The 26733-nt window shown below is 56.4% G+C and overlaps 2 protein-coding genes across 8 annotated transcripts; one reads left to right on the forward strand and one right to left on the reverse strand.

Moving 5' to 3' along the window:
- The first annotated feature begins 180 nt into the window (after positions 1-180).
- Positions 181-5491, forward strand: IRF3 (interferon regulatory factor 3). 5 transcript variants are annotated; one of them, XM_036275801.1, is made up of 8 exons: positions 181-372; positions 768-1256; positions 1875-2046; positions 2133-2203; positions 3013-3202; positions 3292-3669; positions 4457-4572; positions 5251-5491. In XM_036275801.1, exons 2-8 carry the CDS (start codon positions 993-995, stop codon positions 5416-5418), a joined length of 1359 nt encoding a protein of 452 aa, XP_036131694.1. In that variant the 5' UTR covers positions 181-372; positions 768-992; the 3' UTR covers positions 5419-5491. The 5 variants fall into 5 exon arrangements, with proteins under 5 accessions (XP_036131694.1, XP_036131696.1, XP_036131695.1 ...); XM_036275803.1 differs by having other exon boundaries at positions 1049-1256; XM_036275802.1 differs by having other exon boundaries at positions 1084-1256.
- Positions 5492-6607: 1116 nt separating this feature from the next.
- SCAF1 (SR-related CTD associated factor 1) lies at positions 6608-25130 on the reverse strand. Of its 3 annotated transcripts, none has more exons than XM_036274495.1 (11): positions 24990-25130; positions 18047-18160; positions 17762-17819; positions 16947-17041; positions 16565-16665; positions 16361-16476; positions 10618-13413; positions 9885-9967; positions 9457-9675; positions 7302-7430; positions 6608-7026 (listed from the first exon to the last, which is right to left on the reverse strand). In XM_036274495.1, exons 1-11 carry the CDS (start codon positions 25074-25076, stop codon positions 6829-6831), a joined length of 3996 nt encoding a protein of 1331 aa, XP_036130388.1. In that variant the 5' UTR covers positions 25077-25130; the 3' UTR covers positions 6608-6828. The 3 variants fall into 3 exon arrangements, with proteins under 3 accessions (XP_036130388.1, XP_036130389.1, XP_036130390.1); XM_036274496.1 differs by lacking the exon at positions 24990-25130 and adding an exon at positions 20884-20995; XM_036274497.1 differs by lacking the exon at positions 24990-25130 and adding an exon at positions 20024-20675.
- Positions 25131-26733: the final 1603 nt, after the last annotated feature.

Genomic DNA, 26733 nt, shown 5'->3' on the forward strand with positions numbered 1-26733 from the left:
ACTTCTAATAGTTCAACTTTCCCGCGCCTGCGCACTGGACCGGGTTGGTGACGGCCCGAACGTAGAGGGGGCGGAGCGCCGGGTGCCCGCCTAATTTACATGCGACGTTCCCAGCGTGCGGGCGGCCGGAAGGCTTAAAAAGGGCGTAGGGAGGAGGGACGTTCGGGCTTTGGGTGTGGCTTCTTTGGAGTTTGTTTCTCAAACGTGGATCAAGTAGTTTTGTTGCAAGAAATCGGTATAAAACAAAGCTCCACCGCCCTACAGTTCAGCTGACGGGAAGTGAGGACGGGGTGTGCAGCTGCGAGTTCGAGAGCGACTGGACCCCCAAAGTCAAGGGTGGGCCCCAGCACCTTGCACGCCCCGTCTTTCTAGGTAGGTAACACGGAAGAGCTGGGGAGTTGGTGGCGACCAGGCGTGAGGAACCGAGAAGGAAGAGTCTGCCGTGATAGTGGAGAGTGAGGCTGTGTACCTTGGGGAGAGGGGAGCAAGGAGGGAGATAAGTGAAGCAGTGGCCGGTGCCAAAGCAACTCTTAGAACTAGTAGCGTGGCGGCGAAAGGGGAGGGTGGACAGCAGGTGGGAGGCAGTCCACTCTCGGAAGTGGGGAGCGTGCCCTGGACGAGGGAGGCTGTTTGGCGGGAATTATGGATGGAGGTCTACGGTGGAAATGGATAAGGGGATCTTACTTATGTGGGAGTCTGTGGAAGGGGGTCTACACTGGGGTAGGTGCAGGAAGTAGACGTCTACACGAGAGTATTGTCTGCTTTAGATTCCACCTTGGAAGTGGGAGTGCCTGCGTTGGGTAATGAGGAGGTAGGGATGTACAGTGCAAGAGGGAAGGGTCTCTTGCTGGCGGAATTGAGGGGGAAGAAGGGTTTGCACAAAAGCTGGGGAGACGGAGGGAGTCGAAAATGGGTTTGGGAGGGAGTCCTCGCTAAATTGGGGAACCTATCTAGAGGATGGGAGGAGGTCTGTTTGTACCCCAAGAAAACAGATGAGGGACCTGTGCCGTGGTCCCGTGAGAGGATGGTCTGGTTGTGGAACTCTCAGACCGCCTGCGCCCGTGAACTGCCCATTGTTGGCAGGCCCGACCATGGGAACCCAAAAGCCACGGATCCTGCCTTGGCTGGTGTCCCAGCTGAACCAGGGGCACCTGGAGGGTGTGGCTTGGCTGGACCCGAGCCACAGGCGCTTCCGCATACCCTGGAAGCACGGTTTGCGGCAGGATGCCCAGCAGGAGGACTTCAGCATCTTTCAGGTGCGTGGGATCTGGGATTCAGGAAACCGAAGCTGCCATGGGATTGGGTGGATTCTGAGCGGTGGAGTTAGAATGAGATGGGGTAGGATTAGGATAGTTTACAGACTTTGGATAGCTGGCAGGATTGGAGGGGCCAGGTTCCCGGAATAGAACCAGAAAATCGGGTTAGACTGTAAAGAAAATACACCTAGGGGTTCAGGGCTCACTGAGGGTGGGGCTTTTGGATGTAGAATTCTGGAGGCGGGTCTTGGAACATGAACGATCAGATTGCCTGAAGCTAAGGTTACTTAACACCAAATTAGGATACCCTAGTGGTGGTCAACTGAGTTAGTGTGGGAGGGAGCAGGTTTATTACAGAGGGTGTCCTGCAACAGGTTGGTTGAAGAGTTAGTCACTCAGCAGGACATGGAAGTTTGGCTTAGAAAGGAAAAGATTTTTGAAAGACGGAGATAGGGGTACTTGGGGCACAGAGAATCCGAGAGTTTGGGAATAAAACCTTGCCAAGTTAGCAGTGTGCCATGGGAGAGAGGTCCAAGTTAGGATGAGAGGAGGCAGGGTTCTGACCCCTGGAACGGATTCTGAATCATCCTTTCTATCCTGATTCCACTGGCCACCCAGGCCTGGGCAGAGGCCAGTGGTGCCTACATTCCTGGGAGGGATACGCCTGACCTGCCAACCTGGAAGAGGAATTTCAGGTCTGCCCTGAACCGGAAGGAAGTGTTGCGTTTAGCTGAGGACAGGAGCAAGGACCCCCACGATCCACACAAGATCTATGAATTTGTGAACCAAGGTGTGTTGAAAGTGGGGATTTTCGTGGAGGGATGGGATTTTGAGAGTGCCCTGCACCTCTTCTCTGCTTACCACCTCTCTCACCAGGAGCTGGGGACTTTACTGAGCTGGAGAACTCTCCAGACACCGATGGCAGAGGCAGTACCTCTGATACCCAGGTAAGAATATGCCCAACCCATGCCCGGCTGGTGTGGTTCAGTGGTTGAGCATCAACCCATGCACCAAGAGGTTGCTGGTTTGATTCCCATTCAGGGCACGTGCCCAGGTTGTGGGCCTGATGCCCGGGGGCAGCATGCAGGGGGTGGCCAGTCGATGTCCTCTCTCATTGATGTTTCTATCTCTGTCCTCCCTTCCTCTCTAAAATGGATAAAGAAAAACTATTAAAAAAGTACCCAACCCTCCTGCTGCCTCCCCCACCCCCAGTCTCTGTCCCATCTCCTCTCTGCGTCCCCTTGGCCCTGTTCAGGCCTCATCTTCTCCCCATGGACCATCACCCCAGCCTCCTCCTTGGGCTCCCTTCTCTCCTTTACCTGACCCAGAGCTGACCGTATCCCTCTTCTGCTCACAGCCCTCCCAGGGCTTCCCAGAACCCTCCCTCGGGAGAAAATTCAGTTTTCACCAAGCATGCAAGGCCCCAACACAACTTCCACTGTTTACCTGCTTTCCATCCTCTTGGCAACTCAGAAGTTCCCTAACCTTGATCTTGCTGATGTCTGTGCCAGGTAAAGTCCCCTGTGAAATTCCACCTGGAATTAGCTGCTCCCCTAGTGCCATCATGGCACCCAGCATATATCCGAGCATGCCTGTGCCCATGGCTGCCCTTCCCCTAGACTAGAAGCCCCTTGAAACACAACTCAGGACTGTCTCCTCTCTGGGTCACCATATTGCTGAGCAGGAGGCCTGGTCCATGGCAAGTCTCCAGAACATGCTGTAGAAATGCCTGGAATGTTTATCTTTCTCTCTCTAGGAAGACATTCTGGAGGAGTTACTGAGTGACATGGTCTTGGGTCCAAATCCAGTTGAGGGGGCCTCAAGTCTGGCTGTGTCTCCTCAATACCCCCCGCAACACTTGCAGAGCCCCAACTTAGACACCCTTGCTCCCCACCCAAACTCGGAACCCCCTGAAAACCCACTGAGGCTGTTGGTGTCCGAGGAAAGTGAGTGCCAGCTGTGGGCTGGGAGGACTGGGTCTCGGGTGACGGCCCCCTTCATACTCTGTCTCTCTTCCTTCACATTGCTGCTGCAGACTGGGAGTTCGAAGTGACTGCCTTCTACCGGGGCCGCCAAGTCTTCCAGCAGACTGTCTTCTGCCCGAAGGGCCTGCGGCTGGTGGGGTCAGAAGGAGACAGGACACTCCCTGGGCAGCCTATAACACTGCCAGACCCTGGGGAGTTCCTGAGAGACAGGGCCGTGAGGGACTACGTGAGTCGTGTACTGAGATCCCTGGGTGGAGGAATAGCTCTGTGGAGAACAGGGCAGTGGCTCTGCACCCAGAGGCTGGGGCCCTGCCATGCATACTGGGCTTTGGGCGAGGAGTTCCTCCCTGACATTGGTCGCAAGCCTGATGGCGAGGTCCCCAAGGACATGGAAAGAGGCGTGTTCAACCTGGGGCCATTTGTGACAGGTGAGTTGGGCAGGCCTTACTCTGCTGTGGAGAGTGGGCCCCAGTGGTTAAAAACACTGGGGTCACACCTTTTGGGATCCTGCTGCTCTGTCTGAAGTTTAACCTGGATTGCTCTGAGCCTGTCAAGACTGAGGACTGTCTCCCTCCACCTGCTGGAGCTGGTAGGAGGCACAGGGCCCACTGTACTGAAGGTGCTCAGGGAACTAGCTGCTGTAATTATCATCATTATTACCAATTATGGTGGATGGATAGACAAGGGGGAGAGAGATCCCGCAGGGCTTTGCCAGCCAATAGAACTTTCTTTGTCCAGTATGGTGTTCGCCAGCCATCAGTTGCTATTGAGTACGCAGATGCTGTGAGTGCAACTGAGGAAGTGAACTTTCAACTTTATTTGTATTTTAACTAGTTACAATTTAAATAGCCATGGTGGCTAATGGCTACATATGGAGAGTGTGGCCTTAGGAATTAAAAAGTAGTAACTGTCAGCTGCCTCTCCACCTTGGGGAAAGTGGATTCCCCTCTGGACCTGTTTCCTGTCCGGAATGCACGCGGCTCTTGTGGAGGTGGGAGCAGCTCTCCCAGCCCTACCTGATGGGTGGGAGGGGAAGGGAACATTGATGTTGGCGCCAGAATTGTGGGGACTTTATGTAAATCAGCAGCCCCCTGGTTTTGATGGCAGAGGTTTATCAGGCTTTAGGTCAGGAGAAAAGGTAGGATAGGCCTCAGGTTTTAGGGGGAGGGGCAGATAGGGGTCTTCTCATCCCTGACTGGGCTCCTGGGCCTCCAGATCTGATCGCCTTCATCGAAGGAAGCGGACGCTCACCACGCTACACCCTCTGGTTCTGTATGGGGGAGACGTGGCCCCAGGACCAGCCGTGGACCAAGAAGCTAGTGATGGTCAAGGTGCCTGCAGCCCTGGGTTCCTGGAACTGAGGGGGTGGATCTTCCAAAGGGAATATGTTGCTCCCAGGAACTACAATTCCCAGAAGCCCCTCAAGAAACTAAAACTTCCAAGTGTCTGCAACCACCATCCTTTCCTAATCTGAGGACATTTTCACTGATTTTTAGCGAAAGGGAAAGAGAGAGTGAGAGAGCGAGCAGCAGAGAGAGAGAAATATTGATGTGAGAGAAAAACATCAATCGGTTACCTCTAGCACCCACCCTGACTGGGAATTGGTCTGAGACCTTTTGGCATACGGGATGCTGCTCCTATCAACTGAGCCACACTGGCCAGGGCTGCACCACCATTCATCTCCAGAGCTTCTGGGTGTCCCACCCATGGCCCACCCTCAGAGTTGGTGCACTACATGTGGGAGTTGGTGCACTACAAGTCCTGACAGCCTGTGAGGAACTAGAGCTCTCAGGAGTCCTCCTGACACAAGTGCTCAGCCCTAGCTTCTGGGAACTCCTCTGGCCTCCCATGATTTTAAATATGGGAAAACTACAACTCCCAGCAACCCTGGGCTTAAGTTTACCCTGGGTTATGATGGGAGCTGTTGGGAGTTACAGTCCACTCAACCTCACCTCCTACCAGACTATGTTGGGTGCTTCCCTTGAACGTGTTTCTCCCCCATCCGACAGGTTATTCCCACATGCCTCAGGGCTCTGCTAGAGCTGGCGCGGGCAGGGGGTGCCTCCTCGCTGGAGAACACCGTGGACCTGCACATTTCCAACAGCCACCCACTCTCCCTCACATCAGACCAATACAAGGCCTACCTCCAGGACCTGGTTGAGAACATGGATTTCTAGGTCACTGGGGGAGGTCTGAGCCCACCACTCATGGGTGCAGTCCCCTCACCTCAACCAATAAACTGTTTCTTGCCACTGTCACCACTTGTGTGTGTATCTGGTATTTGGTGTCCCCAGGCCAGCCCTGACCCAACCTGGGCATTACTCCTTTAGGCCTCAGTTGATACACCTGGCGAGTCACCCACAACTCAGGTGCTAAGGCTCCCAGGAACTCCATGAGGGCAAGGCTCTGTGCAGGGCCAGCTGACACCTATCAACTCCCTGCCTCTTCCCATGGACCTGGTGAGAAGGTGACGGTCAGCCCCGTTTTACAAACCAAGACAGTGAGGCTTAGAGAAGAGTAACGGTCACAAGATGGGAAACAAGCTGGGTTGGAATCGGTCTCATTTCCAGGCTGCTGCTCTCCGGGGAGACCAGGACTGCATCTGGAATCCCCATCTGGCCTGTGAGCAGCTTGGGCCAAGGTCCAGTCTGCAGAGCTCCCTGACTGTTCTGTTCTGTCTGTCGGGGGCCTTGGATCCCTCCCAACTCCTGCTGGGTGACCTCAGGCAAGTCCTCCTTTCCAGCTATGGGTTCCCCCTGCATGGGGCTGGGATGGGGAGCTGTACAGGAGCTCTGTGCCCCACCCCTGGAGTCCACATGCTCTGGCAACCCAACAACACCGCCTTCCCTCACCGTGCCTGGCCTCTGGGCTACAGGACTGACCCAGGTCAGCACTGCCCTGACGCACCATGTGGCCCTTACTGAGTTTTCCTCTCCATCTTAGGAGGGTGGATTCGATCATCCCCACCTCAGGACTGCTAAAAACACAATCCAGCTAAATGGGGAATGGGCGCTTCCAAGGCACACATGTAGCACCTAGTGCCCTGAGCTTGGAAGACACTGGCCAAGTGTGCCTGGCACCCCTCTGTCCCATTGCCACTACTCTGTCAATAGCAACGGCTATTGTACCGAGTGGGGTTCTAAGTGCTTCACTTGCCTGGGTCTCACTTAATCTTCACAACACCCACTTTATAGATAAGGAAACTGAGGCCCGGAGAGAGGAAGGTACTTGCTCCAAGCCACACAGTCTGGTCTCTCTGCTAACCACCCTAGACTTGGGCCAAACCTCCTGCATGTTCCTCCTCAACTCTTTTCCAAATTGGACTCTGAAAAGAAAGGGCTAAAATCATGGAGCTCAGGGGTAACATTTCATGAAATCTTTAATGAAACTGGGGGACATGAACAGAGGGAAGGGACAGGTTTGGGGACAAGGGAGATGGGCACAGGGCTGGGCAGGGGGCTCTCCTCTTCCCCACAGCAACCCTCCCCCAATCATCCCACTGACAGGGGGAGGGAAGTGGGGAGGTGGAGCCATAAATACGTCCAGAATTCTGAAGAAGCAAAGGAGGGAAACGGGGACTGGGGGTCTCAGAGCGGGGGCAGGGGCAGGCCCAGGCCTGGGCCACCCTTGTCAGGGGGCCCTGGCTCCTTGGGTGGCCGTGGGGGCCCTGGGGGGTCCCCTGGCTTGCGGCCGTGCTTGCGGAAGTAGCGGTAGCGCTGGACGTAGGCCCGCACCAAGTTGCTCACCTTCACCGGGTTGATCTCCCCGCTTTTGCTGTGGCAGATCTGGGGAGCAGGGGACAGCTGTGGTCACCACTATGACCTGTCCACTGGGACTGCTGAGCACAGCTCAGGACTAGGCTAGGAGTCACTCCCCCAGTGTTGAAGCCAACGTCCCTACTTATGATGGCAGCAGAACAGGCCCAGGTGGGCTTGAGGAAATCTTATTGTGACCCTCCTCACCTTCCAGATTGACCCACCATCCTCAGTCTCCCCATTTGCACACATCTGTCTCTATCACATCCTCCACCCACCTCTGTATCTGCACCCTCTGGGCCCACCTTGTGGACAGCCTTCCTTAGGATGTCCTTGTACTCCTCCTTGGTGATGTCTTTCTTCTGATAGTACGGTTTGATGGCCAGCTTCACCTCCTCCACCGCCCGCTCCTGTGTGTGCAGCTTCTTTAGGTACTGGCGGGTGATGACAGGGTGGGGAAAAGGGACAGCAAAGGCCAGGTGAGCTTCTGCGGAACCCCTGCCTCCACTCACCTGCCTGCCAGCTCAGCCTCCTTGACCATCCAGCTACTCCTGGAGGTGGAAGTCCTGCTTAGGGTCTGCCTGTGCTCCCCATGCTGCTGTCACCCTGGACCACAGGCCAGGCCTGGGCCTTGGAATGTCACTGAGCATGTCCTCTAGGCTGGACTCTGGCCATCCCAGGTGGCCACGACTAGGACACATGTGTTCCCTGCCCGTACAAAGTTCACAGTCTAGTGGGGTGACAAGGTTAGCCAAGAAGTCACGACTGTTTTAATGAAACTCCACAAGACTTGCTCTGGTCGCAGCGGGAAATTAGGGCAAGGCTGCTCAGCGGGGGAGTGATAAGACCCAGCGTGGGATCGGAAACCCTGTCCTGGCTCCTGAGTGGACAGCCGGACTAAGGGACACGGGGTGTGGGACTGGCTAGGAGCACAGGGGTGGGGTGGGAGGTGAGCTGCCATGTTTGTGCTAAATCGTGGTTCAAACCCCGTTGTAGTTCATGTGTAAAATGTGGAGAGTACGCATGGGGATGGCTGAGGCAACAAACGTGGAGGCCACAGCAAGGAGCCAATCAAGGGGATGGATGGCTGTTCTGAGGGTGATGGCTATGGGGACAGGCCAGGAAACAGCTGAGATACCCCTGACCCCTGCCTCAACCTCAAGTGAGATCTTTGCAAAAGCTGATAGGACATCTCCAGCAGGAGAGTGCATTCAAACCAGAGTCAGTCTGTCGCAGACTCCCCCCAGGCACAAGGGACAGTCACCCTAAGAACCAATCCTGGGGAGGTCGCCTTCTCGGGCCAGGGCTGAGGGCAGATGGAAACAGTAAACAGGCCAGGCAAGGGCAGGACAGTCCAAACTTCAGGGCCAGCACCTCGGACGAGATGATAAGAATGCAAACTGCCTGCTGAACTCCTGGGTTGTCTGGGCAGCACTGCTGCTAAGAGAGCCACGGCCACGGGGGAGTGTCCTCAGGCCTCCTAACCCAACAAGAAGTGGGTTTCTAAAGAGAAAGGGAGCTGTTCCCCACAGCCACCTCAGATGTGGCCAGGGAAGACAACTGGCAAAGAACAGGCCAGGGAAACTTCACTGGGCAGAGCAACAGGCCTGCTGCTGGTCACAAAGTCCACACTGTCCCTGTCCTGCAGCCCATGGCACGTGTCATGCACCAGTGACCACCAAAGCTGTGCCCCTGCCACTGTCTCTCATAAGGGGCTTTTAGGGGGTTCATTATTCTCTCTGGCACTGTACATAAAGTATATAAATAACGGGTAAGCCCAGCCGGTGTGGCTCAGTGGTTGAGCATTGACCCATGCACCAAGAGGTCGCTGGTTCGATTCCTGGTCAGGGCATATGCCCAGGTTGTGGGTCAAATCCCCAGTGGGGGGCATGCAGGAGGTAGCCAATCAATGTTCTCTCTCATTGATGTTTCTCTCTCTTTCTCTCCCTTCCTCTCTCTAAAATCAATAAAGAAAAAATAAAAAAACCCCAGCATCCTGAACTGACCAAAAAAGATAACAGCCCAAGGTCCGGGAGGAGGAGCCAGATGTAATGGAATAAAAACCTGTGTGTATTTGCCCAGCCCCCATTCTTCCTCCTCTCATCTAGAAAATGCTTAATTTTTGTCAACCATCATTCCCCTTACACAAAAAGATGGGGAAAGAGGGAGGGAGCGATATGGGTAGACTTTAGTATAGTGGGTATATGTAAATGTGTTTGTATCTTCATATCTCTCTATGTATGTGCGTGTGCATACACACACACACAACTTAAAAATCTGCCCAGCACTCATTTCTTATTCATCCATTAGAGTAAGTTTAGATCCTTACAATTCAACGATTTCAGTTTTTTATCTAAAGCCCCATCTGTTGGCATCAGCCTGCCATTCTCCTTGGGCCCCTACATCTCAGTTCTCTGCCAGACTGTCACCATCAACCCACCTCTCCCAAGCCCAGCTCACCTTATCTGTGTCCCCTCGTCCCTCGGAGCTGCTGCTGCCCTCTCTCTTGTCAGATGCTGCAGCCAGCCCAGTAGGCGTGGGAGGGGTAGAGCCGCAGCCCCCGAGGGGAAGGCTGCCAGGGAGCAGGTAGCTGGAGGGGCCAGGGGGCAGACCCAGAGAGGTGGGCACAGGAGCTGGTGTCACCCCTAGACTGGAGGGTGGCTTTCGGTGGCTGAGGATCTGTGGAAGAGGTTGGAGAATAAACAAAGAGAGGTGGAGGAAGGAGGGATTGTGAACCCCTAGTATTCCCACCCTGATTTCCCAATATTCCCAAGGACAACAAGCTCCACTTCTGGCCAATACCCTAAAGCCTGCGGAGGGTTGTGGTTCCTCTCCTAACCCAAGGCAAAGAACAAGAGAAGTGGGGACTCCTCCCCTGGGGAGCCCACCTGGTTGGTGGCCTGGATCAGCTCCTGGGCCTTTGCTCTGCTTGCCAGATTGGCCTCTTCCATCTTGAAGAGAAGTGCAGTCACTGCAGGAGGCAGAGAGGCGACGACAGGGAGATCGGGGTTGACAGATGAGACAGCGAACCTCAGCTCTCCACCTACCGCCATCTCCTGCCCTGGGCCCCTGGACATGCCTTAAGGCCGCAGGTTCAGAACTAAGAAAGGGGGCTTTGACCACTGAAAAAAATCACCCCACACCCATAATGTTCTCGGGACTCAAGGCATATGCATGTTGGCTGTGTCATGAGGACCACTCAGTGACAAGGTGGTGGCAGAAGTGAGATTCTGTCTCCTGAGCCCCAGTGGCCAGTCCTAGCCTCTCTCCCCACTTCTGTGATGTGGCAAAGGCTCCGCCATCCCGAGGGGCACTGCTCCCTGCTGATGCCTTTCTTTTTGGTCCCTCCACCGATTCTCTACCGGCTCACCTCTAGGACTCCAGGACACACCCCACTCCACCAGCCTGTACCCGTCTGCTCTGCTCTCTCCCATCACACCCAAAGATCTAGAAACCTCCTGGACAGACCCTGGTCGACCCTTCACCCACCTGTGGCCCTGCAGTCCAGGTCACTATATACCCACCCTTGTCAAGGCATCCCCATTGTCTCTAAATCTGTTCCCATATGACCTCATCTTCCCTGATCCTTTCTGCCCTCCCCAGACTGCCCTGAACACTCACAGGCCAGGACGCCACTGGTAGTGCAGTCCACACCAGCGGGCAGGTTCCAGGGCATGGGTGGGGGCAGCGTGGGCAGCTGGGAGACACGGGTAGCCGGCCCATCTTCCGCCCCTGAGTCACCGGCTGTGGACCCTGCACTAGGGGCGGTGCTTGGGGCGGCAGCAGCCGTGCTGGTAGCTGTGGTGGTGGCTGGCTGCTGCTCCTCTTCCTCCTCCTCTTCCTCCTCCTCCTCTTCTTCCTCCTCCTCCTCCTCTGCCCCACCTCGGACCCCAGCCTCCTCAGTGGCCTCTTCGGGCAAGAAGGAGACCTCAGGTGTCTTACAGCTGCTATCTACAGTCTGAGAGTCCGGCGTAAGGGCGGGGGGCGGAGGGGCTGCCTTGGGGGGTGGGGTGCTGGGGGCCTTGGCTGCCCGCTCTTCCCCAGACCAGGAAGTCTCCTCAGCCCCCTTGGCTCCTGCCGCCTGGCTACAGCTATCCGCCTTGGACTTCTTCAGTGTCACAGGGCCACCAGTGCCCCCGCTGCCGCCCCCACTGCGGACCTTTTTCCTGGTCTTGGATGGCTTGGTCTTTCCCTTGGTCCCCTTGGCTTTCTTGGCCCCAGCCTTGGCCTTAACCTTGGTCTTTTTGGGCTTGGTGCTGCCTGGAGCTGCCTTGGCTACCTCAGTAGGAGCCCGCTCATCAGGCTTCAGGAAGGGGGAGCGGCTCTCCCGGTCGCGGCTGAACTTGACTCCAATGGAGCCCAGGCCAGCCGAAGCAGCCTCCTTGGCTGGTGTGGTGCTGCTGACACCCTCCCGGATCAGCACCGCCACCTTGGACTGCAGCTTCACCTTCCGGGAGGAAGAGGACGATGATGAGGACGAAGAGCCTGAGCCGCTGCTGACCGGTGGCTTGGGTGGGGGCCCTGAGGAGGGCACCGACTCCTTGGGGGGCCGGGCTTTCTTGGATGACCTGTCCCTGTCCCTATCTCTGTCCCTTTCCCGGTCCCGATCCCCCCCATCCAGTGCCTTCCGCCGTGATCCCTTCTCCCGGGAGGAGGCCGCCCCAGAGCGGCGCCGGTCCTTCTCACTGCTCTTGCCACCCCGCTCCTCAGTGCTCAGTCCCTCCGAATCGTACAGGACCTCGCGCTTTGGCGACGAGGCCGGGACTGGGGAGGGGCCTCGGGGGTCGGACTTGTCCGGCCGGCCCACGGTGATGGTCCGCTTGATGGCGAAGAGATCATGGTCTGTGAGGTCTTGGATGGAGGGTGGCACAGCCCCCCGGCGGCGGCTGTCACGCTCGCTGCCCAAGGAAGTCGAGCCAGAGGGTGGCTGGGCGGGCACCAGGGCTTTTTCACTGTCCCCTGACCGCTTCTCACCCCTGGACCGAGACCGCTTCTTCTTCTTCTTGCTGCCACCACCTTCCCGGTGCTTGCCTCGGTGCCGTTCCCGCCTCGAGGAAGATGAGGAGGAGGTGGCTGGGAGCGGAGAGGCTGAGCGCCGCCTCCGTCGCCGCTTCTCCCGGGACCGAGAGCGGCGGCTGCCCCCACGGCGGCGGTCGGGGCTGCGCGAGCGGCGGCGGGCAGAGCGGGACCGAGAGCGGTGGCGGGTGGATGAGGAGGCGTGGGAGCCGGGCTTGCGGTCCCGGGAGCGGTGCTTCTTGGAGTCCCAGGGGGAGGCCGGGGCTGGTGGGGCTGGCGGTACACCTGAGGAGGAGGTGGCCTCCTTGGCCTCGCCGCTGCGCTTGCGCTCCCTTCGCGACTTCTTGCGGGTGGGCGGGCCGGCTGGAGTGGCGGGGGCTGGGGAGGGCGAGCGCTGGCGGTAGCGCTCCCGCCGCTGGGTCAGGATCTTGCGGCGTAAGTCCAGGCCGCCCCATCGCGCATCGGCGGGGGGCTGCGCGGGGGCCGGCTCCCCCAGGTCCACCTGCAGGGCACCCTCACCATCTGACTCGGCGTGCAGAGACAAGAAGTCATCTCCCTCGGGGGCTCTGGGGGCGGGTGGTGGGGGTGGGGGCTGGACGGTAGGTGTGGCTGGAGTTGCAGGTGGAGGGCGGGCAGCCCGGCTGCTGGCCCGGAAGAGGGACAGTGCCATCCTGGGCTCCTCCTCAGGCTGGACGATCTCACCCTCCTCAATCTCTGAGTCACCAGGTGGCAGCAAGGGGGGTGGCAGGGCAGCTCCGCTGGCTGTCACTACCTCCACGGAGACCTTGCCTTCCCGACAGGCCTCTGCCTCAGCCCCGACCACAAAGACTCGCCGGCGGGTGGCTCCGTCCACCCGGGTGGAGTCCGCCTGTGGTGGTGTGCCAGGGGCTACAGTTGACTGCGGGGGCTGGGGGTCCGGGTGGGGACTCTCGTCACCTGGGAAGTCCTGACTTAGGCTGTTGTCATCATAGATGCCCGCCAGGGTCTCAGAGATGCGGCTGATGCTCTGGGACAGGCCTTCCTCTTCCTCTTCTTCTTCCTCCTCTTCCTCTTCCTCCTCCTCCTCCTCCTCCTCAGGTGAGGGGGTCCCAGCAGATGAGCTGGGGTTAGAGCCAGTAGGCTCAAAGGGATCGTACTTCTGCTCTGGAGCAGGAGGTGGGGAATAGGCCTCGTCGGTGGGGTGGAAGGGGTCATAGATGTCGAAGCGGGGGGCAGGCTGGGCTGGGGGAGCTGGGGGTGGGGGAGGAGGAGGAGGGGAAGGGGAGGATGATGAGGGGGAAGGGGAAGGTGAGGAGGAAGCAGAGGAAGGGGCAGGGGGTGGTGCAGGGCCCCCGTCTCCGGTGCCCAAGGTGAGGAGGTGGCGGGCACAGGTGGGCTGAGAAGAATGAGACTGAGGAGAAACTGCAAAGGAACAGGGGATACAGAGAGCTGTGGTCAGGTGCACGTCCCTCCTCTGTCCCCCAGCAGAGGGGGCTGCAGGCCAACTAGCACCCACCCTTGCCCTCCACGCCCCCCACTCAGCAATCACTGCATCTGTAGGTACTGCCCCCAGTGCTTCGGGTGTGTCAACTCACAGGATGTTCCCAACAACTCCACACCATAGATACTGTGACCCGCGGGCCCCAGGAGGAAACTGAGGCACAGAGAGCTGTGGTAGCTTCCCCAAGGACACAGCAGTGGGGAGGAGTCAGGGTGCTAACTTGTTCAGTGGGGCCCCTCAGCCTGCACTCCCACATCCTGAGATGGACACTGGCCAGCAGCCTAAGACCACCCTGACTACTGAGGGCAGTGAGGTTACCACAGATGGTGAGGGCTGGGGCAGGACAGTGGGGTTCAAACCTCAGACCACCTGCACAACCAAGCTTGGGCCTGCTGAGCCGGCTGCCTCCTGCAGGTTACCCCGTTTTATAGAGAGAAGGGGAGCCTGAAAAGGTGAAGTTCCCTCTACAGAGCAAGGAAGGGGCAGACTAGGGAGCCCTGGCAGCCTGAGTCCCCACTCCAAACTCTTCACTGTACGATGAGCCCCACCCAAGGGGCTGTATCTGCTCAGGACTCAGAGAACACTGACTGGTGACAGGGACAACCCCTGTTCACTCCTTCCTACAGGCCATCATGCTTTCCTATGTCACCTCGTCCACACTCCTGAGACCCTGCCTTCTAAGCACAAGTCTCACTGCCACAAGTCCTGCACCAGAACTCAAAACACACACATCAGAGTCCAGAGGCCACATGTAACTGCAAGGACCTGCCATGGCAGGGACGCCAGCACAGTCATGTGGACAGTGCCAGGGACACAGGGTTGAGAAGGCGGCTCTGGAGCCACCTCCCGATCCTGATCCCAGGCTCCAGCCCTCCCTCGTGACCTGACCATGGGCAAGTCACTCAACCTCTGTCTGCCTCAGTTTCCTCATCTATTAAGCGGGGGTTCGTGCATTCATTCAATACATTTTTATCCATCACCTATTTGTGCCAGGTGCTGTTCGGGGTAGCAGGAATAGGATGGTGAACAAAATAGACAAAAATCCCTGCCTTCAAGGAGCTCACATTCGAGTGGGGAAGAGAAATATCAACGTGCCAAGCGTAGAGTCTGCCAGCTGCTGAGGGCTCTGGAGGAAAATAAAGCAGGGGATGATGATGATGGGGGCATTAAGACCCCACAGGTTTGAGAGGACCATATGAGCAGCTGCACAAGAAGAACCAGACTGTGCCTAGCACTGGGAGGACTCGGTGAGTGTGAGCGCCTATGACCCTGGTTATCATCAGGACCTGAAGTACAAAACAGACTACAGACTGGAGCGGTCTGGAAGCACAAGCCATCTACTTCTTTATGTAATTGTTACACAGGATAGGAATAAGGGTGCGTTTCCTTTTCTTTTTCTTAAGTTCTTAGTATTTTCCAAACAAAGACCAAAAGAACACTTAGAATAAGGAAATGAAATACAACCCCTGAAGACAACTACTAGGTTCTATATATATCTAATATTACTTAAGGCCCAAAAGCCAAGTCCAGCCCACCATGTTTCTGTTTTTTTTTTGGTATGTGCCCCTAACGGGAACCGAACCCAGGACTCTCTGGTCCGCAGGCCAATGCTCCACCGCTGAGCCAAACCGACCAGGGCCCACCATGTTTTTGTAAATAAAGTTTTATTGGAATACCTATCCACTCATTTGTTTACTTATCCTCTATGGCTTCTAATTTTAAAAGAAATGAAATAACTTTTGTGGGCCCCTAAGAGTGTGGTGGGTCCTAGGCACCGTGGCCCCTGAGCCTAATAGACAAGGTCAAACTGCAACTGTAAAAAAAGGACAAGGAGCCCTGGCCAGTTTGGCTCAGAGGTTAAGAATGTCGGCCCACCGACCAAAGAGTCATGGGTTCCATTCTGGTCAAGGGCATGTACCTCGGTTGTGGTTTGGTCCTGGCCCTGGTCGGGGTTGTGCAGGAGGCAACCAATCAATGTGTCTCTCTCTTCCCCCCGCCCCCTCCCACCAACTCTATCTGAAAATAAATGGAAAATACATCCTTGGGTGAGGATTTATAAGGAAACCGTGAACTGGCTCAGAGGGTGACCAAGCCACAGTGGCTGGTGGCTGACCTACTGTTAGACCTGCACCTTCCTGTCCTCTCCACCCCTCCCCAAATATGTATATACATACAAAAGGAAACTGTGAACCCAGGGTCTCATCAGGGTCTCGGGACCAGCAGCAACAGCACCAGGGAACTGGTTAGAAGTACAAATTCCCGGGCCCCACCCCAGATCTGCTGAAGCAGAAACCCTGAGGGTGGATCAGGCCACCTGCCACCTGTGTATCTAGAAGTCCTAGTGATTCTGATGTTGGCTCGAGTTTGAGAACCTATGCTCTTCACTGCTCCTGTGAGCGACACCACTGCACATGGGGTTGGGGCAGACTTTCACTTGGGCAGGTGCGCATCGAAGAAGTCAACAACCTGGGCTTTACACTCAGACACACCTGGGCTTGGGGCTCAGGACCACCACTCAACTGGCTATGCCACCTTGAGCAAGCAATTTCCCTCTCTCAGCCTTTCTCCTCTGCAAGATGAAAATGCTAAGAGTGTCTCCTCCTGGGGAGGCAAGCCCCAGTGCAGTTACACTGACAGGTAGAACCCCGGACACCCAGGGCTTCCCACGTGGTAGCCATCACATCAGTTTTCACTTTATATACATCTGTAAGTACATGCAGCCTTTACTACAGTGTTACAGGAAAGAAGATGATAAAATAAAGATTCGCTCTAAATGAAACAATCATCATAACTGTTACTTTTAAAGAGAGCTGACTCACACAAAGCCAAAGCCAGCCACCTGCCCAGATCTGCCCTGGCCACACATACCCGTTTTGCTCGTCCTCCAGGCCCTGAGACGAGGCAGCAGGGTGGGCACTGGCAGAGGGATCGGATCCCTGTCCCCGATGCGGACCTCGGCCACCAGCTCCAGCATGTCCTCGCTTCTACAAGACAGAAGGAGGGAGTGAGCCTTAGGGGTGCTCCCAGCTCCCACACCAAGGCCTCTTCCACTCCAGCTGCCCAACTACTCACTCGCCAGGCCGCAGGTCCAGGTGGCTGGGAACCCAGGTGTCTGGGGGATCCAGGACGCTCACCAACCCTGCCAGGAAGCTGTCTGTGGCCATGTCCAATACCTGGCATAGGGAGGAGAGACTCCACCCTGACCCTGATCATGTGAGGACCCACAAATCCCATTTCCCCAGCTCCTAACCTCTCAAGAATCCAGACAACTGAGACTCCCTGAATGCCCCCAGGACCCAAGGCTTGGCCCCCAGGACCCAAGGCCTGGCCTCCAGACCCTGCAACACTGCCCTGATCAGAACCCCAGTACCAGGAGGCTGCATCCCCATCCCCATCTCCCCATCTCAGGGACCCACGCACAGGGCCTGTCCTCCCCCGCTCCCTCCTTACTCACAGCAGCTGTGTCAGTTCCCCCCGACTCCTGGGAACGGGACTCTGACCGTGGGCTCCGGCAGCGCCTCCATCGAAGGCCATGACACCTAGAGCCATCTGGAGAGAGATGTGCATGGGGGATTGGGGATAGAGGACCAGACGCAGAGCCTTTGTGGGGCAGAGGAAAGAGGAGCCCACCCTTGCTCTTGATAAGGAAACCAAGCTTCTGCCTGCTCTCCTAGCCTCCATCCACCACTTCCCAACTTGGGTCCCAGAAGGACTTTCCCAACACCCTTCCGAGGCTCCAACTCTTACCCATTTGTCCTCCTAGCTGCCCTCAGTATAAAGTCCAGACTAGTCAGCTTGGCATTCAAGCCAAGCTGTGACCTGGTCCCCATGAACCTCTACTGCCTCCCCTCCCACCCACTGCCTGCCAGCCCCTAAGAAACACAGCTTAGTCCTGCAGCGCGCCCGTGCTATGCACCTGCTGTTGCCTCTGTCAGGCTTTCTTTTCACCAGACAACTCTAATATGTTCTTAGAGACCCAGTTCACCTGTCACCCCCTCCAGGAAGCCTTCCTGGGCCCTGCCTCCTCCATGTTAGCTTAGCTGGGCCTCCTGCCTTCTCAGGGTACCATAGGCTACCTCTGTGCCATGACTGTCTCCCCTCTAGACTGTGAGCCCCTCCAAGGCAGCTGCAGGGGGTTCAACTCAACTTTAGCTCCCGTGCCAGCACAAGAGTGGCACCCAGGAGACCTCAGAAAAGTATGTGAATGAAATTGGGATAAAGAATGTAGAGATGGGGCAGAGAGCTAAGAGGAACCAGAACCCATCATACCTTTATCATTCGCCAGATCCCCCTGCAGGGAACTTCCCACAGCCTGCTGAATGGCCCGCTAAAGAAAAGATGGGGGGTGGAGGGGGTGGAAAGAAAGGGCGGCAGTCAGGGGACTCACAAGCTCTGCTCCTGGGAGACAGGCATTCTAGACACTCTACAGCCAGACTCAAACCCTTCAGAGGAGCCAAGAGTCTAGGCCCCCAGCCCCGCCTCCCGCTAGTTTGCCAGTCAAATCCGGACTCTCAGCCCCTCCCTCTTTTGGCCCCAGGTAGCTGGCAGCCTCACCAGAATAAAGGCAGTAGGAGAAAGCGTGGGGTCTCTGTCTGGCGGACCATCACCCCTATCTTCGCCCGACTCCTCTGTCTTCCCTCGAGACTCATCTTCTTCCTCCATGGTCACCTGGTGGTTGAAGGGGTAAGAATGGAGCGCAGGCTGGCAGGGCTGGGGGTATATGATGTGTGTGTCTGTGTGTGTGCGTGCGTGTGCACATGCCTACAGGGATAAGAGCAGAGAATGGTCATGAAGACCTTAAAGGTCTCCCATGTTGCCTCAATCAGCATCCTCCTCAGCATCCCTTCTCTCCCCCACCTCATCCCAGTCCTTGGGAGTGCACCAGGTCCAGTGCAGACACCAAAGGGAGTAGAATGACTCTTTTCCCTGTCTGGATATCAACTGCCTCCTCTGTTGAAGGGAGGCCTTTCCAGCCTCCTATTTCTACACCCACTCCCTAGATCCCATAGCTTCCCCCCAACCCAACTTAAAACCTCATGGCTCACCCTCATGGGATCCAACCCAATGCCAAGATGTTTTTCTGTTGAGTTGTAATTTCAAACAGTGTGCTCCATAGTCTCATGCATGCACCTTTCACAAAATGAGGTATGTGCCAGGGTGCTGGGTGCACCTCCTACACAACGAAACTTCCTAAAGCATCATCAATCTTCCTTAATGGTAAAGGACCAAAACTATTTATATACATAATATAAGATGGAACTATAATAGTGTGATTCACAAAACCTGCGTGCCACTATTGAAATGAAAACACTAATTTCAGAAAGGCACACTGTCCACCAGACCCCATGGGGACATCGCCTCTGGCTTATCTGCCCAACGCACGAAAGCATGGCTGAAGCCTTTGCTATGTCACAAAAACTTAGATTACAGACGTTGAAAGGTCATCCTTCAGACTGGTGGTTGTCTTAATCAGAGCTCCAGAAAATAGGAATATTTCAGCTGTAGGCTATCCTCCAACTGTCAAACCTGCTACTCTGAAACAATACGCAGTCTCTCAAGGTTCCTAGGAAGCTTCAAACCCCTAACCCCCCGATTCAGGGTGCTTATCTCTATATGACACAATCATGTGTCTCTGAGAACATCGGTGAGAACTGAAAAGAGACACTTCAGCCACAGAGTCAGCACAACCCAGTGCTCAGTACAGAGTAACAATGATTATTATTATTATTATTATTATTAGCCTTTTAGGCTCAGGTTTCTCTCACATCTGTCTCCCCCCTTTTCCCATTGCATACTTGCAAAGAAAGACCTCTATCCTGGTCTCCCTCCTACCAGATTTTCAACCTTTGCCAAATCTCCCCCATGCAGCCTCCCAGCTCTCTAAGAGCCTGCGTCTCCTTCCCTAACTCTCCATTGATAGCTGTCCTAAGGCCCTAAGGACAGTTCCCAGCCTTGGAGCAGCTCTCCAGCACCTCCAGGGGGGAAGGAAGCACAAACTGCTGTGACTGTCACACAACAGAAGCTTAATCAAGATCTGTTGGCTACCAACACACAGATCCCAAACTCTGTGGGTATGAAGATGCTCCCTTACCCATTCAGACATGCCCCAGGCGCTGCAGACACACATACCAATGGCTCCTTAAATCTTTTTGACATGAGAAGGCTCTGCAGACATTGTTAGGAACCTCTAGATCAGTGAATGATTCCCACTGATAGCAGTATAGTGCTTCACAAATAGCTTGTTATAAAAAGTATATCGAACACAGTAGAAAATTCTTCATGGTACATCGCAAGTAGTAAGGAGACATGCTAATGAGACATGGGTATTAGTGAAATGTGTACATTGATAGGTACTGGGTTTCAATGAAAAATGTATTTCTTACTGTAGATCAAGGTCAAAGGAGTTTGAAAAGCATTGCACTAGATGTCTAGTTGATCCTATTGACTTTCCCAGACTAATGTAGGCTAATCTAACTCTCTCTATAACCCCAGGGCAACGCAGACTTTTAAAGCAGATTTCATTTGAATTACCTTCTAAAGTGCAAGTACATTTGAGCTCCGCAAATTTTCCAGTACTCTCCTTTGTCTTATTCTCCATCTGATTATCTGGCCCCAAAAGGCATTCGTATTTGCTCCAGGCATACAGACTGCACTCTTGCAGGCCCACTCAAAGCCACCGAGATGGTTCCAGGTCCTTCTAACTGCCCCCAGCCTCCTGTCATTCAGATTTGACACTCCCCAGACGTTGGAGACACATCCTGGTCTTTCAGCACATCTCAATATTCGCCTCCCTCCCTTCGTGGGCACATCCCACCCCTAAAAGACTTCCTAAACCAGGAACAGTTCTTTCAGGCCCGCTGAATGGCCCCAGACCCATGTAGGTAAGTGGCATCCTCACGTCAGCCCATGTAGACACTTCCCTGCCCCAACAGACATACCCCAGAGCCCTGCAGATACTCCTCAGCTCTTGCAGACCTCCTTCACCCCTGGGACATATCTCAAGATCTCAAGATGGCCCCAGAACCATCGGAACAGACCCTAGCCTCCGGTCAGCCCCCCAAAACGATCAACAGTGCCTACAGAAATGACCCAAGCCAGCTATATGATGGAGGGCAGGAGCCAGTCTCAGTCCAGGCCCTATGGCCGTCCCCAGTTCTCACGGAGACGCCCCGTAGATGCCCCCCGCACCCAGAGACGCGTCCCGGGGCCTTGAGAAGGCCCCCCGTTAGGCGCCAGGCTACGCCGCCGCTGCCTCGCCAGAGGCCGCCCCGCAAAGTCCTTCAGGCCCCGCGGCGTGTGGGGAACACCGCAGGACTCCTAGCGACCCGACTCCGCCCCGCCCACCCCGATAGGCCCGAGCCCCGCGGCCCGGACCACCGCCGCCATCTTACCCCGCCGCTCGGGCTGCGGCTCCGGCCCCGGCGCGGGGCGGGGCGGGCTGGGGAGGTTCGCGAGCAGAGGGAGGAGAAGGGCGGAGCTAAAACGCCGCCGAGCTTGCCGGGACTTCAAGTACCGTGCACGGTGCCGTGAAGGCTGGTGGGAAGGCTCCGGACTCGGTTTCCCAACAGTCAACGGGGCACTTGGGCAGGGATGCGCGCGACGCACGCCGGGAGGCGTAGTCCGCGCGTCCCCTCCGTCACGCGGGGACAGCAAGGAGGTGAAAGGTGAAGTAGGCGGGGTTGCGGTAGCCCGCGATGAAACCCCACAATGCCGTGCGCGCGCGCGGAAAGAGCTGAGGAACAGGAAGTGACCTAAAGATCACTTAGCCGGACAAATGCAAGGGAATTGTAGTTCTACGGAGTGGACAGTAGGAAAAAAGCTGGATTGCCTGCAAATTGCCCCGCCCACATACTGGGGAGCCCAGAATCCTGATTCCCCCAGTCCCTTCTAAATTTAGAACCAAGAAGGCCGGGCCTACAGACTCCTTATTTAGGATAGAAAAGTCCAAATTCCTATTCCTTTCGCTCGGCAGAGAAGTCCGAGACCTCCTCCTTCCTTAGATCCAGGAGTCGGGTCCTCAGGACCTTCCTCCCTCAGACCATTCCTGGTCTCAAGCTCGTACCTTACGCGAACATAAGTGTTCCGGTTCCCCAACCCAATTCCCTCGGGATCAAGAATTCTGAGTCCCCACACCCTCCAACTCCTGGACCCAAGTGTCTGGGCCCTCAGCTTCCTCCTTTACGGGATATGGGTAGTCCTAATAAGGACCTCCAGACCCCTTCCTCCCCGGATTACAGGAGTCCAGACCTCCAGCCCCATTCTCTCCTAGGCACCCGAGTCTGGGCCCTCAGCTTCCTCCTTCAAAGACCCAGATATCCTGGCTCTAAACCCTTCATGACCCAGGCGTCCCGGCTTGGGCGAGCTGGCTCATGGATCAGGAATGCAGTGATCTCACGGCCCCTCCCTGCCCCGTTACTCGGCTGTCCTCCTCCAGGGCCCCAACTCCCCTCCCAGCCTGTCTTCCGCTAAATTGGGACAGCGGGAACCGGAAGCCTGGGTCCCTTAGCAGGCGGAGACTCCGGCATCCAGCCCAGACACCCGGGTCGGGAGCTTGGCTCGGATCCCAGGACGGAGGTGGAGCTTCCCCTCAGGACCTGCTCCTTCCTCGAAGCGCGCCTATATACGGCCGCGCGCGAGCCGGCTGGCCCCGCCCATGAGAACAAGGCCCTGGGGAGGGTACCCTGAGAAGCTGTATCACAGGTTTCTTATTTGCATAGCCCCTCCCAGAACAATCTTTCCGACCCGTCTGCCCAAAGAATGAGAGTTTATATTAGCATATCCCCGCCCCCAGAAGGCCCGCCAGTCCACAGCGCGTGGTGCAGCTTGGGGTGAGCACTGTTCTCATTAGCATGTCCCCGCCCCATTGAGGAATTCCCCTGCACAGTGACCACCCCTCTCTAGCTCTTATTAGCATAGCTCCTCCTTTTCCCTGGCTTTACCTCCTCCTTAAGTGTACCGAGACTTGTGCCCTTCTCGCTGGAGCTCATGATTATGCAGCAGACTTATTAGCATGACCCGCCCCTAAGCCCCGCCCGGCTGCCCCCAAGGCTGTAGCGGCGGCGGCAGCGGACGCGACATGAGCAGCGGGGCGGCGTCCGGGACGGGGCGGGGGCGGCCCCGGGGCGGGGTGCCGGGACCCGGGGACCCCCCACCCAGCGAGACACACAAGCTGGTGGTCGTGGGCGGCGGCGGCGTGGGCAAGAGTGCGCTGACCATCCAGTTCATCCAGGTAGTGGGGCCCTCACCCGGGGGGTGCCCCCGGGACCCAGAATGTAGCCCTTGCAGGGGATCTCTGAGACCCCGACTTCCCCTCGATCCATCACTGAGGCCCTCCTATGAGGTCCTCTAATCATAAAAGTTCCCCTCAAAATGTGATTCTGAGCCCCCCCAGGACCTCCACCCTCTTATTTGAGGGACCCTCCTCCTATACTCACATCCTGAGACTCACCATCCCTCCCCAGAACCCAAGACTCCCTTTCCCTGCCGACCTGACCCTCAGCACCTCCTGGGAGCATTTTAAATCCAGGAGTCGCCCCATTCAGATCCTAAACCCTCTCCTGTGCCCCCTCCCCTGTAGATGCCACTTCCTCTCATCCTGAACCCCATCTCCCCCAAACCCCAGACCCCACCTTCCCCTCTGAGCTACCCAGAGCTTAACTGGGAGAACACCTGTGCTCAAAGCCCTTGAGATGCCCCCAGACTTGGTGCTTAGTCTCTTCAGGGACCTCCCCTAGAATCTAGAAATTATGCCCAGACTTTGCCCCCTGAGACCCATCTGGGACCACTCAGTTCTAAGAGAGGCGCCCTCAAACCAAAGAGAGTTCAAAAAGGTCCTGCCCCTTGTCATTCCAGAGAACTCTAAGACCTTAAATGCTGGGGCTCCCCCATCCCATCAGACCCAGACCTCCACCCTCCCCTAAGAAAACTATCTTGAATTTTCCACTGCGACTCCCTGAGCTCCTCTCAGAAAACCTGGCTGGCCCCCAGATTCTTGACACCCCCAGAAATATCTACTCCTGAGGAGTGTCTTTGACCCCATACATGCATGTCTAGAGTCTCTTAAGGCTCTAGACATGCACCTATATATATCCTATTACAAACCTCCCAAACGGGCCCAAATTACTTTTGGACTTTCCCCCAATTTTCACCCCTGAGCTTCTCCTGAGGTACACTGAAGACACCCCCCTAATTCCCCCAGGGCCTGGTCCCTACACCCTCCCTCTAGGACAAGCCCTCACCAAGCACCTCCCCTAGCAGGATGTAGCTCTAAGACCCCCAGCTGCCAGATCACCCCTTCTCTGCTGAAAATCCACTCCTGCCCAGGAAACCACCCCATTCCCAAGGGAAACCCTCCCACCTCCGAGAAACCCTAGAAAGGTATCTGCTCCCGAGATGAAACTGCAGAGGCCCCTGGTCCCCAGACCCCTCAAGAGACTAGCCAGTGCCTGCGTGGGAGCCCCTGCCTGTGTAGAGAAAAGCTCCCCAGCCCTGGGCCCCTTGTCCCAAGGGCAGACCCGAAGCTGGTCAAAAGCCTGGCTGGAGACAGGCGGACCTAGGCAGGAAGGGAGGGGCCCAGCCTGCAGGAGGGGCAGTTTCTCCAAAGTTGGATTGGAACCCAGACCTTCCCCTGGGAGGAGACACTAAAAACAGCCCAAGGAGGAGGAGCAACAGGAGGAGGAGGAGAAAAAACAGGAGGAAGAAAAAGAGGAGGAAGGAGAGATATAGCAGGCAGATATTCTGGACAACAGAGCTCCCAATAATTAAGCACCTACGTCCAGGTGGTGTGTTAAATGCGTAGATATTAAATGAATTTTTCCTGAATCTCACAGACACTGGATTAAATATAGTGCTATTTTTATCCTCATTTTCTGAATGAGGAAACTGAGGTTCAGAGAGGGGAAGTGATTTGTTAAATGCCACACAGCCAGGAGATAACCATGATGTGGGAGATGTACTTTATACCAGAAAGAGAGAGGTCCAGGAGAGACTAGGGCAGCAGAGGGAGGGACAGAAAACCACAAAGAGGAAGATAGAGCCAAAGAGAGGGGGAACAGAGATAGGCGGGCTCCAGGGACATCATCTCTGCTGGGGCAGTAGAATAACAGTGTCCTCTCCCCCACCCCACCAGTCCTACTTCGTTTCTGACTACGACCCCACCATCGAAGACTCCTACACAAAGATCTGCACCGTGGATGGCATCCCTGCCCGGCTGGACAGTGAGGGCGGCAGAGAGTGGATGGGGGGATGGTGTCGGGGCCAAGGGTGCGTGGGGATGGCTAGGGGGAGCCTTGTCCACATGGTAGCCCTCTCCCCATCTCTGCAGTCCTGGACACTGCGGGCCAGGAGGAGTTTGGCGCCATGCGGGAGCAGTACATGCGAGCCGGGCATGGTTTCCTGCTGGTGTTTGCCATTAATGACCGGCAGAGGTGAGAGGAGCCGGGAGATGGCAGAGCAGGGGGTGGGGGGACAGGAACAGGGCTGAGCAGCTGGACCTCACTCCTCTGCGCTTCATCTGCAGTTTCAACGAGGTGAGCAAGCTCTTCACGCAGATCCTCCGAGTCAAGGACCGAGACGACTTCCCCATCGTGTTGGTCGGGAACAAGGCAGACCTGGAGGCACAGCGCCAGGTCTGGGCCCCGCCCCGGGGACCATCTCAACCCGGAGGCATTTCCTGCCTCTTCACATCAGCATCCTCCTCTGGCTTGTGTGATCCTGCTCCCTCCAACATCACACACCTCACTAGATGTGTTGCCCCCAAGTTGGACCTTCTGAGTTCCCAGGAGAGGTGGCTGGATGGGAAAAAGGGCTCCTCCCCGTCCCCAGGTCAGCCAGCCCTGACTCTGCTCCAGCCCCGCCTCTTGTTTCCACCTGGACCCTTGCACCATCCTCCTATTTCTCCCTTCCAGTCCAACCCCCACCGAGCCCCACTGCCCCTGCCTGTTCCCAGCTCCCAGCCCCCCTGGCTCCCATTGCCTCTGGGAAGAAACCCCAGCTCTTCCACCGGGCACTGGATGCCCAGCAGGGTCTCGTCCCGTCCCTTCCTTTCTCTGCTCCCACCACTTCCCCCTGCACACCCACAGACCATGGGATTGCCATAGAGAACACATTTTTTCGATTAAGCCTTCGGGGATTTCCAACCTTGGGAGCTTGGCCCAGGCCTCTGCTGGGAACACTCTGACTTCTTTGCCCGATGAACTGTTCCCTAATACTCTGGAGGGCAAAGGTCTGTGCAACCTCCCCTGGCTCCTCAGATGGTGCCAAGCCCCCTCGGCACCCCCCCCCCCAATGATATCTGGAACTTTCCCTTTCCATTTGAGCCCCCACCGTGCGGAAATCCTCCTCTCTACCATTCCAGCATCCAGTGTGTCCTGCCCCTCCACTGAGACCCGCCTGAGCGCAGGGACCTGACTCCTCCCTATGTCCCCCCCAGGTGCCCCGATCTGAAGCCAGTGCCTTCAGCGCCTCCCACCACGTGGCCTACTTCGAGGCCTCCGCCAAACTGCGTCTCAATGTGGATGAGGCCTTTGAGCAGCTGGTGCGGGCTGTCCGGTGAGTGGAACCCCCTCCTGTCAACTTTGTCCGCAACCCCTGGGGCCCAAACTCACCAGCCTCTTTCCACAGGAAGTACCAGGAACAAGAGCTCCCGCCCAGCCCCCCCAGCGCCCCCAGGAAGAAGAAGGGGGGCTGCCCCTGTGTCCTCCTGTAGCCCTGGCATGAGAGGAACTACCTGCGCAAGTTCTAGGGACCAGCTGCCCTTGCCAAGCCTGTTTCCCCATCTGGGTCTCCCAGGATACACTACACCCCCACCCACAATTCCTGGCCTCGGGGCCATTGCCACTGTGTGCCTTCTGCCACCGCCTTCTTTCCCCACCCAAGCCCCTGGTGGGGGTGAGGGGCTCCCGGGCATCCGGGTCACTGCTGTATATAACTCCGCCCGAGAGAAATAAACTTCACTGCCAATGTCAGGAAGTGCTGTTGTAAAGGGAAAAGGGCGAGGGGAGGTAGGTCAACTCAGGGCATACACACAGGTGCCCCGCCCCCCCCAAACCATAGGATCTAGAACCCTTGCTGGGCGGGGGGCAGGGCCAGAGAACAGGGGGAGCCAGGTGTCTAGAAACCCACTTACCCTTCTGTTGGGCCATTCCACCCTTGTCTGAGTGGGCATTTTAGGGGATGAGGTTTAATGTTTGAAAAAGGATATTTTTTCTGGAACATTCTAGAACTACTGTTCAGTATGTAGC

The sequence above is a fragment of the Molossus molossus genome, unplaced genomic scaffold, assembly GCF_014108415.1.
Source record: "Molossus molossus isolate mMolMol1 unplaced genomic scaffold, mMolMol1.p scaffold_m16_p_21, whole genome shotgun sequence".
NCBI classification, from domain to species: Eukaryota; Metazoa; Chordata; class Mammalia; order Chiroptera; family Molossidae; genus Molossus; species Molossus molossus.